Genomic DNA, 21,764 nt, shown 5'->3' with positions numbered 1-21,764 from the left:
CTCCCTCCTTCTCAGGGTGGGGGCAGGGAGCGAGAGACTTCACATGCTCCCCCTCCCCAGGTCCTGATGGAGTTTGGGGCAGTAGGGGGGAGCATGCAAAGTCTCCTCCCACTGCCAGGGGCACGGACGCCTGGAAGGAACTGCCAATTGTTCAGAACAACCTGACCCCTAGGCCTACTGCCTCACAAGTGTATCACTCTTGTGAAGGAAGGGTAAGGAAGCTCTGGCCAGTCCATATCTGGAACGGAAGCTTGACCTGTTAGTAGCAGCCCTGCAAGCTATCTTGTACACAAAGTGCACAACAATCTGTGCAACCCAGCAGTGCTAAACAGACCCACTCTTGTCCCCTGCTTTGTACTCCGGCTCTGCTCTCTGGCTCTGATACCCTGAGATGAATGGAGTCGGGAAGGACAGTCTCAGAGAGCGGATGGACAGATGACTAGTTAGGGGATGACAGCTTGGAGGGCAGCTTGGGTACATGCACAATGGAAGGCACTATGGTGGCCAGGCAACAGAACAGGACTGATGGAAGAAGCCCCCTCAACCAGTCTCACCCTGGCAGGGACACAGCAAGAGTGAAGGGGCTGCCTAGCCCTCTTCGCACCTGGGCTGCTGCTGTCGGGTTGCCATCCCAAACACAGAGAGCTGTCCCTGGCTGTCAGTCTGGCTCAGCCATAGCTATGTGGCCATCAGCAAGGAGGAGGGGGATTTTTCACCCTGGTTCAAGCCCAGGCCAGCATGTGCAACCCCATTAGTGAGTTTTCTACAGGTTCATCTGCAGAAACATTATGACAATTGCTTTCTCTAGATAGTCAAGTGCAACTATTTGCTCAGTGCTTTGCCGAGACCATGACTGACCTGGCTGGACTAATCCAAGGACCTTGCTAAACTATCCAATGAGTAGTGTACAAAAGGTATACATTTAACCAACATGAGCTTATGGCCCACACTTATTGGGAGTACATTGGGGATAACTGCAACCCCTGATACATATCATGAATGGAATTCAACAAGTTACATGCACTGATCAGTGTAGGGCAGAAACTCACTAAGCCAGAGTAGTGTGCATACAGAGCCAGACATCTAAGGTCATCACAGACTTTTTATTGTTTAAGCTCATATGGCCATTCCTCCTGTGGCAATAGGCTTTGCATATGTATAAGTGGGTCTCATTATTTCCCTTTTTTTCTGAACTAATGTCTGCAAATGGTTTCTTTTGTTTCTAGTAGGTGTCTGTGTAACTTTCTGTGTTTCTATTTGCTATCTCATTGCACTGGATATTTTGTAAATTTTGTAAAACTTCTTTGCTATGTAAAACCTGCATATATATTTACATTTGCTCAAAGACTATAATGCAGTTTCCCCTGCACCTGTGAGCTATTAACCTTGTTAGCCTTTGTATGAAGGGAATACAGGTGAAGGATGGTGCTGGGAGAAGAAAATATATGCTTTAGTTAAATACAGGCTACATTTTAACACACACAAGTTATCAGGCTTAATATATGGCAACTGGAGGAAATGCAGTGGCTTATGATATATGGGAGACCACTCTAGATGATATATTGGTCCTTTCTGGTATGGAATTCCATAAAACTAAAACCAACAAATTACACAAAGTAGATGGGAACAACTTGTTGCCCCAGAGTGCTAAATACAATGAAGATGGTAGAGATAACTATAGTGAAATTAATAACTTATCTCAGGATTAGTACTAGATCTATGCACTGCTTCAATTCCAAACAAACCCTCAAAATGGGACATTAGTCATGCAATGGCTGAGAATCGACCATCTGGATGGTGGTCAATTTCATCCTTAGTGAGAAGATAAAATGCTCTCTATTTCTCTCTTACCCCCTGACACAGAGCTAGTGATAGATGAAATTACATGATCACAGACATATTTTTCAAAGGTTGTTTTCTGATGCTCTGTCCTGTTCTGGCCAGCAAGTGGTAGCAAAGAGCAATCACTATTCAACAAGTGTGTACCTTTGGGCCTGACAAGGAAAATATCTTTCTTATCTGAAACTGAAATGAAAGTGAAGTCCAATGTTTATTTATGTAATTAAAATACACCAGTCTATCTGAGCATACACCACAAAAATTAAAATTAACAATCCCTGTATGGTTGTGTTCAAAGCCTGGCATAACTTTACTCCTCCCAAATTATCCTCCTGTGTACTGTCATGTCGTCCCTGGTGCCTTTCATTCCTACAAATGTTGCCAGCCTTAGTGGCCCATTTGTCTCATTCTCTTAGGGCTGATCTACGCTACCTGGGCAAACTGATCTACGTTACGTACTTAGATCTACTTACCGCAGTGTCTTCACTGCAGTGCATCAACAGGAGACATTCTTCTGATGACATTTGACTGTTAACTTCTTGTTGAGGTGGAGTACTGGTGTTGACTGAACAGCTATCAGTGATCAATTTATCTTGACTATTCTACAGTCAATAAATCAACCCCCGTTGGATTGCCTCATCGATCCAGTCGGTAGTGAAGACAAACCCTCAGACATATTTCTTGCACAATTGTCTCCTTGCTTCTTCCAAGAAGCTCTTTCTGCACAAAATATTTACCCAGTGTAGAGTGTCACAAGGCTTGCATCTCTCTCTCTCATTCATTTTGACATCAACATAAAGTTACTATGAGATGCCATAATCCCACTGCCAACAGAATGCAGATAATATCCAATACCCATGTTTACATATTATTCAAACCTGATGTTCACCCCATCTTCCAGTATTGCAATGTCCTGACAGAATTTAGAACTTGTTGTCTAATGTCTTCCACTTTGTATTCAATAAAGACCTACTAAGAAGCAATTGTTCAGATAAAAAAAAAATCACTTTCAAGCCGTGATCAAGCAAAGGATTAATCACAATGATTGAAATGTTTGATTTTATACCCAATATAAAAACATCATGGGCTCTTTGCCTCAAAAGGAAGCCTCATCCTGTATTTGTCTTACATTTTCCCTTTAATTCTTTGAAATACAGTTTATTTCTATCTCTAGAGTCGGAAAGATATGGAACCAAGAGCTTAGGAAGCTAATTACAGCAGGCATATGTGAATGGACATTAATAATGCTCAAAAGCTGTGATTACAGAGAATAGTGTGATATCAAAGGGCACTGCATTTCTGCATTAAACATACATATCTTCTTCTTAAAATGATATATTTAGTTGTAGAGAAGAACAATGGATTCAATCAGAATGTGAAAACAATAGGGAAACTTGGAACCAGTTGAACTAAAAGAGCATAGCACACGGTGTAATCAATAAATCAAGTGCCAGGTATGGTTATTCTTCTTGTCAAGTCACATTTTTTCATGCACATATCCAGATTCTTTATAGTTTATTGCTGTACCTTTTCACCTCCTCAACACTAAGTCAAGATTTGTTATACTTCAGTCTTAGCCATTCTGGCAAAATAAAATTCCTTCCCATTCTAACAAAAGAAAGAAATAGAATGAAGGAGAAAGCTGCTCTTTCTGCCATCTGTGACTTCGCTAAAGAAACTCATGCTCAGGGATTTCAACACAGCTGATAACAATTTCTGAATATTTTAACCATCTGTAAAAAATGGGTTGAATTTGGGCTGTCCAAAAATATCTGTAGAAAAAGGAATTTTTAGTTCATAAAAATGCCATTTAGCAACCTGTGGCTGGCAGAAAATCTGTTCTGCTAGTACTTTTCAATGTAAGTAGCCTTACCCCACCACCTCATGACTAGCGAAAGATGTGGGACAGAGGAGAGGAACCCAAAGGGGGAAGAAAGCTTCAGGATCCTGCATTTGACCCACGTCTTATTATGGCTACAAATAAAGCAGAGAATGACTTATTTAATTATGTCAGTAAATTACAGACATTATTCAAGAAACTAGCAATTTGCTAGAGCACATTACTGCCCTAGCTTTTGTCAAAAAGAGACTGATGAGATAAGAGACTCATTACATAAGAGTAATGATGTCACAAATGTGATTTTATGGTTTAACCCAGTGGTCCCCAACATTTAGAGGTTCCCGGGCACCCGGGGGCGGGACCACTCACGCGCTGGGCGCCCGGGGGCGGGGCCGCGCGTCCGGGAGCACGCCAGGGAACTGGGATGCTCTTGCACCCGCATGTGCCCTAGGGCCGGGGCTCGGGCCGCCCGAGCGCCTTGCGCCCGGGGCCGAGGCCGCCCCAAGCGCCTTGTGCCCAGGGGCTGGGGCCGCCCGAGCGCTGCGCACCCGGCGCCGGTGCGTGTCGAGCGCCTGGGGTCAGCGCCTCCCGTGTGCCACGGGCGGGGCCGGCCCAGGTTGTCAGCGGGCGCACACAAATGCTTTGGCGGGCGCCATGGCGCCCACGGGCACCGCGTTGGGGACCACTGGTTTAACCCTTTCTCTTCTAGGACCTGACCTAATCCCTTCCATCCCCTCATCCCCAAATGGACAGTCCATCTATGCAGGTATTTGCTCTCAGGACAAGAAACCATGAACCAGTGACTGATAAGCAGCATCTCTCCTAGAAACAATAAAGAAATTCATCAGCTACAAGCTAACAACATAGACACATTGAAAAATATATGCAAAGAGACCATTAAGAGAAGCAAAGGCTATTTGTAAAAACTTATTTTTTAAAAAGTCCTGTTAGAATCTGTGTTTAGAAAACCCCAATGTGCTTTCTTTACTCCATAAATAATTGGAGATGTTTGTCCCAAATCTGTATGACCATGCAAAGCGTGGTCCCTTATCAATAAATCCCTAGGATTTGGTGTTGGGCCTAGAAGAACTAAAACAGTGAGTTGTTAGTAGCACTACCCCTCAAGATGATAAAGAAACATAGCTAAAAGCATGAAAAAGAAACATAGCTAAAATGTAAAAAGGAAGATAAATTTGTTATAAACTATGTGCAAAGACATCTCTTAAGGAAAAATAGCTATTTGTTTAAAAAGAAAAAGGCTGTTAGAATCTAGGTGTTAACCAAATTACCGATATGGGTATGTCTACACCGGAAATGAAGATTTGACTGTAGCACAGATTATACTAGTTTTCACCTAGCTAACACAGATCAATCATCCGAAGAAATGGGTTGGCCCATGAAAGCTCATGATACCATCTACATGTTTTGTTAAGTCTTTAAGGTGCTGCAAGACTATATGTTGTTTTTTAAGTTTTTCCAGTTACAGACTAACTCAGCTACCCCTCTGAAATAGATAACAATAGTTGTGTAGATGTTATGGCACAGGCCAGCCACCCAAGTATGTATCCAGAAAGTCCCTAGTTAAAACTGTGTATCTGTTAAAACACGAATTGTAGACAGTACATCAAATTATACCAAGTCAATATCCTTAAAACAAATTCTAATACGTCTAATAAGGAGCATTTTGTCTTACTTTATCTAACTATCCATCTCGAATTTGTTTTGATTGGGTGTGCCAGCACAGTGTATGGCCACTTACTGACATTTACTGATACAAATCTAATCCTTCCCGCCTGGTAACATAGATTCATCTAATTACATCGATTCACGTCACTGAAAAAACCCGGGGAGCCAAGGCGGGTGAGGGAATTTCTTTTACGGGTCCAATGTATGCCGGCGAGAGTGACAGGCTTTGGAGCTGCCCAGAGCTCTTCTGCTTGAACAAGAGCTCTGGTAAGCGAGAGCGGGGAAAGACGTGGCCTGACCCACCTTGTCTCTCCCATACCCTGGGACCACAGGGCTCTCCCGCCCCAGCCCACTCAAGCGCTACAGGAACATCAGCGTGCGGCTGTCAGGGGCTGACTGGCTCCGGCGAGCGAAGCGCAGGTTCCTTCCACACAGACCCCCAGTCCCAGGACAGTGTCACGCGAGGGCACGAGCCGGGGCAGCGGGGCGCGCAGCACTTACAACACCCCGAGCTCCGGGGCTCGCTCCGGTCACTCCGGAGAGAGGAGCCGCCGGCGGCAGGACCCCGTCTCCTCCCGCCGGGGCCGCTTCCTGGCCCCGCAGCGCCCTCTGCCGCCTGCGCGCCGGGCTGGGGATCGCGTGCGAGCGGGGAGCCCGGGAGGCTCCGCTTCTCCCTCCCTCCCCCGCCCGCCACCTGAGTCACCCGGGGAGGGGCGGCCGCGCATCCCCCCCGCCCCGCTGCCAGGCGCCCGGAGCGCCGGCTCAGAGCTTTGCTACCGCTGCGCGGGACTGCGCGCCCGGGACCGCGGCTCTTGCTTTGGGTGAGTCGTGGCCTCCGACGGCCTCTTATTCTAAAGGCAGCAAGTGTCAGGCGAGGGGTCGGCAGGGACGCCGGGGCAGGCGCAAAGCTGCGCTCTCACCCCCCAGCCCGCCCAGCCCCCCTGCAGGGTCCCCGCTCCCGGGGCCCTTGCCCGGCGGTGCGCAGCGCGCTCGGGGCGGCCACTGGGGCTGCCGAGCCCTCGGGCACGCAGCGAGTTGCATTCTGTGAAACTCCCGCGCAGAGCGCCCGCATCGGGACAGCCCGGGACCCAGAGCCTGGGAACATTGTCCTCTGTGCTGAAAACTAAACTATAAGACGTGAAAGGGTTTCGCACTGGCCCGTTTGGCTCCCCAATTTGACTTTCCCCGGCTTCTCCCTCCGGAGATTTTCACATGAAAAGTTCATGAAATACAGTGGAGTGACTATATTCAAAATGAAATACATGAAAAAAACAAATAGGCGATTATATTCTGGGCCAGTCAGAATTTCCCTTGATAAAGCCCTGTTCTCCACAACGGATAATTTAGATCTAAAAAGTCGGCCGGCCGGAGTTTCAGTTTCGTGTAAGGGAAGGCGGGTGGGGGATCCCAATACTTTTAAAGTTTACATCAGTTTGTTTTGTAAAGTGGATTTTTTTGCAACTTTGGGTATTAAGGAAAAACGCAATTTAAGGGCTACATTATTTAGAAAGCCATTTCTCTGAATATGGATACCAAAATGTTAGGCATTTATATAATTACGATTTGGTTTCTAACAGTTGACTTGCTAGCACACTTGGCGCTAATTGGTAGTAGAAAGTCTCAGAAGAGACTGCAACTGGATTGAAATAAAAACTGAATTATTCAGTTGGACCCAGAAGTAATCTGGCCAGAAGAATGTTGTGGCACCTTTGTGAGCCACTGTGGAGAAGAAAACAATGCCACTATCTGTACCTAATTGTTTGCAGGATATAGGGCTTCACTATCCCCAGCTGTCAGTTAAGCACGTTTGGACTTTATAAATGCACCAATTTTGTGTGCAGTTAAACAAAAGAGGCCTAAAGATTGACATAGTCAAACCATCAAAAAAATCTGTTAATGCACAATCAGGGTTGATAAAATAAAACCCCTTTAATAAAACTCTACCGATTCATGCAGTACCCAAAAACGTAGATACTAGAGAAATTAGGAAATGGCCGGCTAAAGTTCCAATAGCAAACCCGTAAAGAACCACCCTTATCCTTGCCCATTTTGTAATTTCAAGCTGATAGTGTGACCAGACAGCCAATTTTTAAAGGGGAAATCCTGTATTTAAGTCCTCCTGCAGGTGTCCTGACTTTTTCTTAAAAACAGGCAAAGTGTCCTGAATTTTCTGTCTCTTCCCCCATCAGTACTGGTGGGTACTGTTGCTGGCCAGATCCCCGTTTGCCAGCGGTGAGTGTGTGTAGGAGAGCCAGTGGTTTTCAATGGGGATGGGTGTGCGAGACTGGTAGTGGGGCAAAGATGCAGTGCATGGGGCTAGCTCTTCCTCTGGCTGATCCATCAGCACAGCCCACATTAAGTGCTGCTCTCAGGCAGCAGCGCCCTGCTACCGTCCCATTTCTAGCCAGAACTCGCCGTGAGCTGCGGTGCTGATAAGTGCAGACAGGCACCAGACGGCAGAGTCGCCTCTGCCATCTACTCATCAATCCTTGACATGCTCACCCTCTCGGTTTTCTCTCCCTGCTTTCCACCCCCCACTGCCACTACTCCTTCATATCCCCTTGGCAGGGTGGGTCCCATTCCCAGTGCAGTGTCAAGAAGCCCTACATATGCCAGAGGCCCTCACAACACTGGCACAGGGACCCTCTGTGCTCCTTGGATAAGCTCTGGTGTGGGAAGGGAATTTGATTCCAGTCTGTTCACACCCTAACCCTGTAGGCTCCATAGAAGCTCCCGAGCAGGGCCTTATCAAACACCCCATCTTGGGTCTTGCATCCAGTGTGTGTGGAGCCACTGCATCCTCTAAGCACCCTCAGATTCACTGAGCCTGAGTGCACGATCACAATGCATCCTTAGGGCTTGACCCCTTCTTGCTCGCACTGTAGGCAGGAGACAGGAGGTAGCTGGGTTATGCTAGTGGCCAGCAGCAACCTGGATTATGATAGTGGCCAGCACAGTGTTAGCTGCCTTTCAACACTGTGCAGGAGGAACAGACTAGCTGCTTCTAGCCCATAGGGGGAAGAAGAAAGATGAGCTCTGCAAGGACACAGACTAGTTCATCCCCCTGCACGCACACACACCCTGCCCCATAGCTGGAAGCAGCTTCTGTCTCTTCCCCCGTGCACAGTGCTGAAAGGCTGCTGCTGGCTACATTCTGGGGTGAATCCTGGCAGAAATCGAGGAAGGGAGCTATGTGACCCTCTGTGCTTCTATGTTGCTTTGGAAAGATAGGGTGCCACATATCAGGAGAGGTGGTTCTGTCTTGGGGACGCAGTCAAGCATGGAAGGTGAAGAGCACTGGGCAGGGAGAGTCGGTTGATCAGAGTGAGAGAAAGATATGGGGGATGTCTCCCCCCGTAAACACTACAGTCTTAAAAAATAAGGTAAATAGAAAGAATCTTATTACACAGTATTTCTTTTTAACAGGAGCTCAGTCAACTTGATATTAATTTGATCATTTGCACTGCATAATTCTGATTGTTGCTGAATTTGCTTGAATATGAGTAATTTTACTAGGTGTCCCGTATTCAGTATAGGGAAATATGGTCACCCTCAGCTGAGACCTACTTCTTTCATTATCACATCAATTTTATCTCTTCGTGCTTATGTATGTATCTATCTATATAGTCTACAATACATTTTTTTCATTAAGTGATTATATAACTCATTCATCGTCAATGTTAAGGTCCAAAGAGAGATTATGGGTATCTGGAATCTGTAACTGGGATAGTGGGTGAGTACTTGATATCTCCAGCCTGCGTGTATTGAATTGAATAAATTGAAAATACAGGAGGAGTCTCTGGCCTGTATAGATAGAAACAGGCCAAACTTGGTGGCCAAACTTTAATTGAGAATGCTAGGAATTTCTAATAACTGAATTTAAAATGCAATGTTGTTGTAGCTATGACGATCTCAGGATATTAGAGAGGCAAGGAGAGCAATGTAATATCTTTTATTGAACCCACCTCTGTTAGTGAGAGAGACAAGCTTTTGAGCTTACACAGAACTCTCCTTCACGTCTGGGATATAAGTCAGAGCGTCACAGTTAAAAAGATGGGTTCCCAATTTTTTTTTTTTGCTGGGATGCTCTTTGAAAGTATTTCAGCTTAATACCATGCCATCCTTATTTCTGCTCTACTGCATGTAGCAATGCTGCCTTCTAAGCTGAGTGTCCGGCCAGCAGCCGCTGCTCTCACAATCCCTCACAATTGTGGTCTTGCGATGTCCTTTTGCTTTGGGACCCCCGGTTTGAGAAATGCTGTGAGATATTTACTCATGCTAAACAAACACATATTTCAAGGGACCATTCAAGATAAAGTGGCCTTTACTTTCTTCTCTGTGCTTGGAGGGGCATTAAGAGCAGAGAAGCAGTTGGATAGGATTGTTAGGAGGCTATTGATTGTTGTAATAATACACAATAAATCCAGTATCTATTCATTCCATGGTTTTTCGTGTCTAGCAAAGTTAAGAATGTAAGCTCCCAGGCTTGTCTTTTGAAAGTGTTGTGCAGGTTTCTTTTGAGGATGAGAACGTGTAGGTCAGATATCGAACAATTGCTTTGTGAAAAGTACTCACCCCAAGGTAATATGGTGTTTTTGTCTTTTATCATTTAGTTCATTTAAAAGTGTAGTGATTGTCCGGTTTCATCCACGTAATTTCTGTTGGAGCATTTAATGCACTGGATGAGGTACGCCTCATGTAATGATAGGAATGTTTAAGACCCATGGATCTTGAAGGTGTGTTGTGGGTGGTGTTGATCACTGTAGCAGTGGAAACATGTCAGCAGGTTTTGCATTTGGTGTTTTGGCAGGAACTGGCACTGCTATGAGTTGGCAAGCCTGTTGTGTGCGGGGCTCGTTGCTTCTGAGCTTGGAGAAGGTGAGGATGTTGTTTGAAGATCAGAAGAGAGGGTTCAGGAAAGATTTCTTTCAAGATGAGGTCTCAGTCAACTATGGGTTGTAATAATTTGATGATACCCTGTTTGTGTTCCAGCGTGGAGTGGTGGTAGGTGACAACTACAGGACTACAGGTGTATGATCAGAGGGGTTTTTATTTTGTACTGAATCCTGTTTTTGGGCATATTTGGGCAGCCTATTGCATGATGAGATCTACTTCTCCAGTGGAGTGTCCTTGTTTGGTGCAGATGGTTTTGAGTATATGAAGGTGTGTACTCTGGACTTTTTCCTCAAAGCATATTCCATGGTATCTGAGTGCCAGGGAGTAGATTTCTTAGTGAGTTAGGAGTGGTCACTGGGTCTATGAAGGCAGTTGTGGTTTCTTGTATATAGTTGTCTGAAGGGTTCCATTCATGGGCGTCCGGTAGCCTAAGAGGTGGAAGGCTTTGCCTCCCCAAACCACCAGGCATGACACCTCCCACACTCCATCCTCAGAAAACCTGCTGTAGGCATTCTGGGGGTGGAGTGTTGCTGCCACTGCACCCTCCCTCCCCATGCTCTGGGGGGCTGGGAGGCTGCCCCCATGCCCTCCCTCCCCAGAGCTTCAGGGGCTGGGCAGCCTGCAGCCATGCAGCCTCCTTCCTTCCTGGTGCTCCAGGGGTTGGGTAAGCTGCAGCTGCACGGCTACCGCCTTTCCTGGTGCTCCAGGGGCTGGGCAGGCTGTGGGGGGAGGAGGCAGATGTGCACCCCTGCCCATTTATTCCCCTCCCCATAGTGGGGAGGGTACACTTAGCGTGCTGCTCCACCTCCTCCCCTCCCTGAGGTGAGAGTGGGACCTTAGCAGAGGGGACGAGGCTGTAGGCAGGGCTGAGGGCCTGCTTCCCCCAGCCCCAGCTGCATCTACCGCCCATGATTCCATTGTTGAAGCTGATTGTGGTATTTAGGAAATTGATGTTGGTGTAGAGTGTTTCAGAAAGTGTTTAATGGATAGGTGGTGGTTCTTGGAGTTGTCGTGGAAATCTGTGAGGGAGTTTCAGTCATCCATCCATCCATCCATCCATCCATCCATCCATCCATCCATCCATCCAAAAGACGAAGAAAAAAAATCAAATGTTTCTCAAGTTTGTCATTGGTTTCATGGTGTATTTTCCCAGAAATTCTTCTTCAAGGAGGCCCAATGAAGAGGTTTGCAAATTGTGGAGCCATCCTAGTGTGCATGGCTGTTTCCATGGTTGGATAAAGTGTTTGTTGTTGGGATATGTAAAAATTAATAGGGGTCTGGGATAGTGGTAAGGGGTCGGCCATAGCAGGCATTGCCCTTTGAACGTGTTTTTCCCCTTTGTCCTGGCAGCCTTGAAAGATGGTTGCACTGAACAGTGTCTTGTTTTGCCTTCGCACTTGTGCTGTAAAAACACTTTCAGGGTCAGAGTTCTTTCCCCTTCATATAAGCTGCTAATTAAGATAGCATGTAATGCTGATTTAACTAAAAACCAGTAAACAACAAACAGGGAAGGGTATAATTGTATTCATCACCTGCTTTTTAATATTAATTGTTTGAGAGTTAACATTACTAAATAAGGTTTTAGGGAACATAGTAATAGATGTGTAAATTAACATACTAAAATAAATAAAAGGATATAATTGGTGCCAGATTGTTACCACTCAGAACATTGTGCTGGGGGTCCGAGGTTTACGTGCGTGGGCAATAAAGCAGTTCTATATACCGCATCCGCTACTGGGTCGCCTGTTTCTTCTCTAACATTTGTTTCTGAATATTAAATTTTTAGGGGTGAGGATGAGTTTGGCAATTTGCTTGGGGTGGATATCTGAGAGTTGTCCATTATCTTGTAAATATTTAAGGCAGAGATGTTGGTGTATGAGGAAGTGCTGTCTATGCTGGGAAGGATAGTGTCCTAAGGGAGGTTATTAATTTTGTGAAGTCTGTGGAGGAAGTTGTGTCCTGGAGGAAGCTGGTCCTTTGTGTGCTGAGTGGTTTGAGGATGGTTTTTGAGTGCTGATATTCCTATAGCAAGAGTGCCATGGTCAGATATGATGGGTCTGCCTGGGTTCCCTTGCTTGTATATTTTGGGTAGCATGTCTAAGGTCCATGGGTTGTATTCAGCTTGATGAGTCTGTAGAGTCACTCTTGGACTTGTTTGGGGAAGAGTTTGTTGATATCCTTAAACTCCTGGCTAAATGTCTGCGGGTCTTCTTTGAGTTCTTTATAGTAGGTGGTGTTGAAGAGTTGTCAGTTTGACTCGTTAACATATTTATCATGGTTGAGGACTACAATGGTGCCCCTTTGTCTGCTGATTCGATCACTTTCTGGTGTTTAGATTTCTGTGGTTGTATGGCTGTTCAATCAGTGGTGGAGAGATTATGGTAGATGTGATATTTGTTAAGGATTTTGCAGTCAGTTTTTTTTTTTTACTGAAACAGTTCTCTTATGGTTATCATTGAGGATATGTAAGTGTGAGTTGTGTTGTCATTATTGTGAAAGAATTATTTGAAGTGGAGACAGCAAAAGAATTCTTTTAGTTATTTACATATTAGTATGCCATTAGGTTCTATGCTGGGGCAGAAGTTCAATCCTTTAGAGAGCACAAGGATATTTACAGGACTGTCTAAATTATTTCAGTTTAAAAAAAAGAAGAGTAAAGAAGAAATTTCTTCTGCATTCCTCATTGACAGATGGTGATAGCCCCGTCCCCATGCCAGGCTCTCAGTGGTGCCTCACCTGCGAGGAGTAGATTCTAGGAATGGACAGACACTCTCATAGTGTCCGATGCCTGGAAAATTCCATGTCCCTCAAAAATGTTCCCTCTGTCACCAGCTAAAGCTGAGGCCTTGCAAGAACCAGGCACAGAGTCTCTGTCTAGAGCGCCTGAACCATAGGAGAAGTCTTTGAGGAACAGCAGGAAAGGGTTGAAGATGAAGCCACTATCTCTCAAGCCAGATTCTCCTCATCTTCTTCCTCTAAACCAGGGGAGGGCAATAGTTTTTTAAAGAGGGCCACTTCACACATTTCTGAAGTGGCCCCAGGCCACTCCGGAAGGGGTGGGGCCTCAGGCGGAACGGGAGGGGCCAGGAGACTTCTCATGCTCCAATGCCCACAGACCCTGATTGGCCTGGGGTGGGAGAGTATATGAAGTCTTTGCCCCCTCTGACATTCAGCACCTACAGAGAATCGCCAGCTGTTTTAAAACAGCTGATGGTTCTCTCTAGGTGTTGCCGAGGGAGGAGACCTAGTGCGCTGTCCCCACTCCGAGGCCAATCAGGGCCTTGGGGCAGGGGAGCTGCCTGCCCCCACTCTGCCAGGGGCACATGGTGGCTAGTGAGAGCCGCTGGCTGTTTTAAAACAGTTGACCATTCCTTCTGATGCCGCACGCCCCTGGCGGGGGAGGAGACTTTATGCACTCCTCTGTCTCCAGGTCTTCATTGTCCTGGGGGCGGGGGAGCGGCAGGCCAGCCACAGGCCAGATCCACCAGCTTGGTGTCCCAGATCTAGCCCATGGAGGCCCCTTTGACCACCCTTGCTCTAAAGAGTGCTGCTTAAATTGTGGCATACATACTTCTGTGTGGGCAGACAACAATGATTTTAAGGCCCAAAAAGACCATTAGATCACTTAGTCAGACATCAGCTATAACACTAATTATTACATTTTACCCAGTTATTCTTGTATGACCCCAAATAACTCATGTTTGGCTAAAGCATATCTTGCAGAAAGGCATCCAGTCTTGATTTCAATTCATCGAAAGATGGAGAATTTACCTGTGCCCTTAGTAGTTTGTTCCAATGTTTTGTCATTGCACTCTTACAAAGTTGTGCCTAATTCCTAATGTGAATTTGCCTGGCATCATCTACTAGCCAATGATTCTTGATATGTTTTTTCTAGCCAGTTTAAAATGCACTTTAGTATTTAGGTTAGTTGACCATCTAAACAGAGAAAAAAAAAAGAGGATGAGTGGCACAGTGTAAGGCCATTCTCAGGCCTTTGTGACAAAGATTAAGTGCAGCTCTTTAGCTTCCCCCTGCCCATGCATAGGGGAAGGTCTATAAATAAGACCCTACCAATTTCACGGCCATGGAAAACATGTAATGGACCACAAAATTAGCCCTTTCCCCATATAATCTGATTTTCTCCTTGCATAGCTGCTCTCGGGGTGATCAAACCCAGCTCCCCCAGCCTCCCCCTGCTGCAGGTACCTCTGGTGCTAGGCAGCAGCACCAGATTCCTGCAGCTGGAGGAGGTGTGAGGAGTAGGGCTGATCTCCCCTGCTACTGGGAGCACTTGTCCTTTTCCTATAGGGCTGTTGTGTGTGTGCGGTGGAAGGTAGGGAGATCAGATCCACTTGGAGTACCTGTTGGGTTCCAACTACTATGGTACAAGCCCTGAAATTTCAGCTGTAAACAGCAGAAAATGTAAAATTGACCAATTTAAATACCTTATGGTTGTGAATTTGATCAAAATGTACCATGAATTTGATAGAGCCCTGTTTATAAGAGTGGATAGTTGAGATCCAATGGAGAAGGACTTCTGCTCTCTGGCTCTACAGGCCTCAAGTGGCCTAGATTGAACCCCACACTGTTATTTTTCTGTTTAGTTTGGATTTATACTGAACTTTAATTGACAGCACCCTCTAGAGGTACCCTCCCTTCAGTGGTCCAGCACAGGGACACAGTCCCAGGATTCTGCCTCTCCTGGCCATCACCTCTCTCGGGTGGAGACACACATAGAGTGGCTTGTTGGTCTAGGGGTATGATTTTTGCTGTGTGTGTGAGAGGTTCTGGGTTTAAATCCTGGACAAGCCTTGGAGTGCTTGGTTTAGAAGACTGGAAAAGGGCAAATATAGTGCCCATTTATAAAAAGGGAATTAAGAATAACCCAGAGAACTACAGTCTTGTCAGTGTAACTTCTGTGCCAGGAAAGATAATGGAGTAAAGAATTCATCTGCAAACACCTGGAAGATAATAAGGTGATAGGTAACAGCCAGCATGGATTTGTAAAGAATAAATCATGTCAAACCAATCTGATAGCTTTCTTTGATAGGATGATGAGTCTTGTAGATAAGGGAGAAGTGGTGGATGTGGTATACCTAGACTTTAGTAAGGCATTTGATATGGTCTTGCATGACCTTCTTATCAATAAACTAGGCAAATGCAGCTTAGATAGGGCTACCATAAGGTGGGTGCATAACTGGCTGGAGAACCGTTCTCAGAGAGTAGTTATTAATGGTTCACAATCCTGCTGGAAGGGCATAACAAGTGGCGTTCCACAGGGGTCTGTTTTGAGACCAGTTCTGTTCAATATCTTCATCAACTATTTAGATATTGGCATAGAGAGTATGCTTATTAAGTTTGCAGATGATACCAAACTGGGAGGGATTGCAACTGCTTTGAAGGATAGGGTCATAATTCAAAATGATCTGGACAAACTAGAGAAATGGTCTAAGGTAAAGAGGATGAAGTTTAATACGGACAAATGCAAAGTACTCAACTTAGGATGTAACAACCAGTTTCACACATACAGAATGGGAAGTGACTGTCTAGGGAGGAGTACTGTGGAAAGAGATCTAGGGGTCATAGTAGACCACAAGCTAAATATGAGCCAAAAGTGTGATGCTGTTGCAAAAAAAGCAAACATGATTCAGAGATGCATTTACAGGAGTGTTGTGAGCAAGACACAAGAAGTCATTCTTCCACTCTCCTCTGTGTTGATTAGGCCTCAGTTGGAGTTTTGCATCCAGTTCTGGGCACCACATTTCAAGAAAGATGTGGAGAAATTGGAGAAGGTCCAGAGAAGAGCAACAAGAATGATTAAAGGGCTAGAAAATATCTCCTATCAAGGAAGACTGAAAGAAGTGGGCTTGTTTAGTTTGGAAAGGAGAAGACTGAGAGGGTACATGATAGCAGTCTTCAGGTATCTAAAAGGGTGTCACAAGGAGGAGGGAGACAAATTGTTCTCCTTGGCTTCTGAGGATAGGACAAGAAGCAATGGGCTTAAATTGCAGCAAGGGAGGTTTAGGTTGAACATTAGGAAAAACTTCCTAACTGTCAGGGTGGTTAAACACTGGAATAAATTCCCTAGGAAGGTTGTAGAATCTCCATCTCTAGAGATATTTAAGAGCAGGTTAGATAGACATCTATCAGGGATGGTCTAGATCAGGACTACTCAACTTTGGAAGCCCCAGGGGCCACAGTGATACTCACAGCACATGCGGAGGGCCACAACTTAAGGGTAGTTGCATATACATGCAGACATATATGCAAATATATGCAAATAGCTTATTTCACACTGATGGGCATGAATACAAAGATTAAGGCAAGACTTCACAACATGCAGGCTCCATTTAAGTCAGATCTGTTGATATTAATAAAGTGCAGTATTTTTAATGAGCAATGACAGCACTTTTAATGAGCAATGACAGTTCAGGAATTTAAATACTAAAATGAAATGCATATAAACAGAAGGCTATTATATTGACAATTTTTTTGTTTTGGCTCCCACTCATGGGCCGCATGTTGAGCTCTGCATAAATCCAAACCATACCACAGGTCGCAAATAAACGGGCTGCGGGCCACATGTAGCCCACATGCTGTGTGTTGAGTAGCCCTGGTCTAGATGGTACTGGATCCTGCCATGAGGGCAGGGGACTGGACTCAATGACCTCTTGAGGTCCCTTACAGTTCTAGTATTCTATGATTCTATGATATCCCCAGGCTACACAGTTCCCTGCCTTAATCATGTCCAAGGACACCTGCTTGCTCTCTCGCCAGAAACAGTTAACAGATGAGTAACCTTTCTGCCAGGTGGAGCTAGCAGCAGCCAGTACTAGGTTCAATATCTAGGGATGCCTTTCCATTGATCAAACACAGAACTGGCTCGAGTCCCAATTCAGTAACCTGGGAAATTTACACACTACCCTAGGGTGCCCCACTCGCAAGCAGAGTCTGAGTATAGAAAAGAAACTTTCAGTAAAAGGAGGGAGGTAACTTGGCATTAATTTGGGAAAGCTCTGTTGGTCACTTGTCCAACTTGTTCAAAATAAGCATTATTCCTCATGGAAAGCAGGAGTTATTATTTTGAAATAACTAGCCCCTTTTTCAAAATAACAGGCTTGGTAGTGTGAACATTCCACTTGTTATTTCAAAATAACCTGCTAGTGGAGACCAGGGCTAAGAATGTAGAAGATATTACATGTGATTACCTGGACAAATTCCAATTTGAGTAATTGCATGCTGCCAAGCACAGTTTCAGTAATGGAAGAAATTATTCCTGTATACTTCAAGACTTGTGGGATCTTCTTGGAAGGTGATATATATTATTATTACTGAATCTAAATATATATTGTCCGGGAGATTTTTTTAATAAAGGAAGAAAGAAGCCTAGTTCAGGCTCTCTAGTAAACAATATGTATTTTATACTCATTTTTATATTACTTTGTAGCAGGTTTAATTTAAAAAATATGACAATTAAATATAAACTTCAGTATTCTAATAACATTAAACTAGGAAACTGGATGAAACCTGACATGTCTTTCTTAACTAATGTCACTGTGACTTTTAGCTTTACATAATGTTTAAGGAATGAGCATTGGCTTTAAACTGAATCTCCTGGGGTTGGTCATTTTGTGCAATGGTATGAAACACTGAAAACAAACCACCTGTTGCTTTTCTGTTTCAGTGCCGGGACGATGATCCCACCAGGGGAATGTCTGTATGCTGGGAGGAAAAGGAGGAAACCCATTCAGAAACAGTTAAGTATCATATTCATTATGAGCTAATTATGTCTCCCTCTGTGTGAATGTTTTATAGGGGAGATAAGGCGCAGGGAGTCCCTGCCTTCCACAGTGCACGCACACAGGAAAGGCTTAATTTGTCTCCCCACAGTGGGAGTACAAGCTTGGCCGGATGGCTAGTTTATCCATCAGTGCTGATTGGCCCCCAGAAAGGGTGCATCTGGCAGAGCATGGGGGAGGCTATGACCCTTCCCTTTGCCCTGCGCCCCACATAGGTTGGCTATGAGTAGGGAATACCTTTGCACATTTTAAAACTTGAACAAGACCTGCCTTCCACAGCATTCTCCCCACATTATGCCTTTCAAAGGACGCAGTGTCTCCTGACACCAGTGCCCTGGTAACGGCCTTCTTAACTTTCCCCTAATGTGGTGCAGCCCTGTATGCAATATAATGGAACAAAAAATGTAGGGAATGGGAGTTTGAAAATTGAAAATATCACGGGTTACTTTAACTAAATGAAACAATGAACAGGTGAGTGGCACTTTTTGACTAAAGTATAATTTTTCAGGTAGTTATTTTATCAGATCATTTTCATTGTAAGGAGACTTGCGCCTACACTTTATGAAAGGATTGCAGGAACAAAGCCCTGTAAAGTAATGGGATGGCTTGAAATGCAAGGAGAGAAAGGTCATTGTCACTCAAATATGAAATGGTTTCCAGATGCCCCAAACTACTCAGTTAAATAAATGTTTTTTATTATAATGATCCATGCATCTTTTGTGTTGTACCATGTAATTGTAAAACCAAATGTATTTTTGGTATTTTTCAGAGTTATAAATATGAATAGCATTGATGGGCATGGTACTTCAGTGAATGATGAGATGGTCATTAAAATGAAGATCCCTATTTCCAGTTTCTCATAACATCTGAAAACTACACCATTTGGACTAAAATATTATGTTTAGTCTACAGGAGAGCATGCTTGAAGCTTTGAGTAATATCTAATGAGTTGTTTTGGAGTTAGGTGAACATTTAAAATAAATCTCTTGTTTCCATTTAAAAAAATCTTGCAAATACAAATACATTGTGGTGGATAAGAATTTTAATGTACAAAAATAATGAAATAAGAAAATGATGGATCCCACAATTATACTGTAACTTGGCTCCCAGACACATAATAATTTTTTCTACTGTGAACTTTTTGTGTTCCGATCCTATAAGTATGAGCTCAAGGTGACCACTTACACACATGAAGTTAATATGTGCATGTCTGTTTGCATGGTCTGGACCTTCATTTCAAGAGGCAAAATTACAGTTGCTTGTAATTACAGTAGAAGCTTATAACTTTTAATTTTGTGGATCCATGGCTTCCCTAGAGATTGATATGCTATCCAAAGGTACAGCTGTATGACTGACTTAGATTTTTTTTAAAGTGGATGTTCAGATAAGTAAGAATGCTACTCTACTAACAGAGGGAGTAGATGTTCTCAGGGGTCTTTGGTGAAATCCTGGCCTGCGTGTAACCATTAATGGTAACTGATAAGTCCAGGCTTATCGGTTAATCATTTAAACAGTTATACTATTACATCCCAGAGGGTACATCTAGACTACAAGCCTCTTTTGAAAAAACTTCTTTCGAAAAAGATCATCTAGAGAGTCACAAGACTTTCAAAAAAGCGATTTGCTTTTTTAAAAGAGAGCACCCAGGCAATCTGGATGCTGTCTTTCAAAATAGCCCTGTTTGCATTCAAGAACGCCTTTTTTTGAAAGAGCTCTTTCGAAAAAAGGTGTTCTTCCTTGTAAAAGCAGGTTTACCGCTGTAGAAAAAACTGCTGCATTCTTTCGATTTAATTTCGAAAGAACGCAGCTGCAGTCTTGACGCAGGTGAAGTTTTTTTTTAAAAAGGCCACTTTTTTCGAAAAAACTCTGTAGTCTTGACATAGCCTAATTTTACCATTTTCCTTTTAACCCCCCTCAAAATCCCCCCCATATTAAAAGAACGTTATTGAGGATGCAAAATCAACCATTCAAAAAAGTAGGGAATGTCAAATTTACAGCTGCCTTTACAAATTTAAGAGACAACCTTAATTTGGCCTCTATCTATGTGTACATTATGGCAGTCTAAAATTACTTGATTCCATACTGTTTTTTCCACGGAACCCCTAATGATGGATTTATAAAGGAGGCAGAATTAAGAATTCTTGACTATGAAACCTAACTAATCTCCTTTTAATATTGTTGTTTGTGTGCAAATATTTATTCTTTTGAGAAAAGTATTATTTTAGTTGGGATGGTTTTGATTGGGCAGGTTTTTTTATAGTTGGGTTTTAATTTTTGTTTGACCATCTTAATTATTGTAGTGTGCCTTGTGTAAAAAGCATATTGTGGGCCCTACTAGAGAGGTTGTGTGCTTCTGCTGCAGTGTTTGGAATCTGTAAAAGGCTAGAAGAGAATTCCTCCTGGGACGCATTGTGTACTGTTGCAAGATGACCTGTAGTATTTTCTAACCTGTTATGAGTCATGGCATGGTGGGAGGAGCTGGCTGGGATGTGAGGGCCATAGTACAAAGCACTACAGAGATTCTGTGTAATATCATATCACCAGGTGTTGCAGCCCTAGATATGCGAGCACCAAAGTAGCATAAAATCACTTTAACTCCTCCCCCCCCCTTCCATGGACTGTGACATTTGAATTGCACTTCCAAGAAGAGAAGGTACATAATCTCAACCCTTGAGACTTGAGCCCATCTCTCTTCAGTTCTGCTAGTCATAATTCTGGAATCACTCAGCAAGGGGTTGTCAGGTGTTTGGTATTCACCCGGACAGGCCGGTATTTGTGGGCTCCATCCTGTAAAAAAACCAACAGGAAATACCGGACATGTGAAATATCCGGTATTTCCTGTTTCCCTCGGACGGAAGCCCGGCGGGGACAATTTTCCCCTGCTGCGTCTGGGAGTGAGGCATACAGCAAGTCATAGTGAAGGGGGGCAGGAGGGGACACTTGCCAGGTGCCATGCTAGGGGGGCGCCGGGCAGGGGGGGGGAGCAGAGCGCACACTGTTGTGGCCCACGTGACCAGCAGAGACCCGGGAGCTGGCCACATGATGCCTCCCTCAACACCGGCTGTGGCCAACCCGCGACTCGCAAGTTGCATGTGCCGTTTGCCTCCCAAAAGTGCGGCTCGTGAAGCCACTCCTGTGCCCCCCAAATGGTGCCCCCCCGCTGGCTTCCCCACTGGCCCCCAGCTTTCCTGTGCTTACTGGGTTGAAAATGTGGGGTTTCAAAAAATGGTGCCCAATGGCAGCCGTCTTAAAGGGGCAGCCTCCTTTAAAAACATTTTTTTCTTAACAACTTTGGTCTTCTCCCCCCCCTTTTTTTTCCTCGACAGAATTTTTTCCTGGTGGGTTTTTTTTGGGAGGGGGTGTTCGGTATTTTTTTGTTAAACCATCTGGCAACCCAAAGGAATTACATTGTTTATCACAAAGGGTACATCTATACTGCAACACTATTCCAAAATAACTTCGCATCTACACAGCAGGCAGTTATTTTGAAATAATGTCAAAATACTGTCAAGCTGGAGGACTTCTTACTCTGACTCCTGTAACCCTCATTGTATGAGGAATAAAGAAAGTTGGAGGAAGAGTGCTCTATTTCGAAATAAGTGCTGTGTAGATGCTCCCTATTTTGAAATAAGGTATTTCGAAATAAGATACTCAATTGACATAACTCAATTTGCATAGCTTATTTTGAGTTAAGCCCTGCAGTA

General features: G+C 44.4%; 1 protein-coding gene and 1 long non-coding RNA gene across 3 annotated transcripts in view; one reads left to right on the top strand and one right to left on the bottom strand.

Annotated features, from left to right (window-relative positions):
• Positions 1–5,957, bottom strand: part of LOC112544114 (uncharacterized) — a 42,582-nt gene extending 36,625 nt beyond the window's left edge. The window contains exon 1 of the long non-coding RNA XR_012901824.1: positions 5,867–5,957. This is a non-coding gene — a long non-coding RNA (uncharacterized LOC112544114). The remainder of the gene's footprint in view (positions 1–5,866) is intronic.
• A 72-nt stretch (positions 5,958–6,029) lies between these two features.
• AHRR (aryl hydrocarbon receptor repressor) overlaps positions 6,030–21,764 on the top strand; it is a 124,244-nt gene continuing 108,509 nt past the window's right edge. For both annotated transcript variants that reach the window (XM_075921552.1, XM_075921551.1), the window contains exons 1-2: positions 6,030–6,186; positions 17,946–18,017. In XM_075921552.1, the coding sequence (XP_075777667.1) occupies positions 17,956–18,017 (62 nt within the window). In that variant the 5' untranslated portion in view covers positions 6,030–6,186; positions 17,946–17,955. The remainder of the gene's footprint in view (positions 6,187–17,945; positions 18,018–21,764) is intronic.

The sequence above is a fragment of the Pelodiscus sinensis genome, chromosome 2 (assembly GCF_049634645.1).
Source record: "Pelodiscus sinensis isolate JC-2024 chromosome 2, ASM4963464v1, whole genome shotgun sequence".
NCBI lineage: Eukaryota > Metazoa > Chordata > Testudines > Trionychidae > Pelodiscus > Pelodiscus sinensis.
Note: the sequence above shows the minus strand (reverse complement) of the source record. Positions and strands in the feature narration are given on the sequence as shown.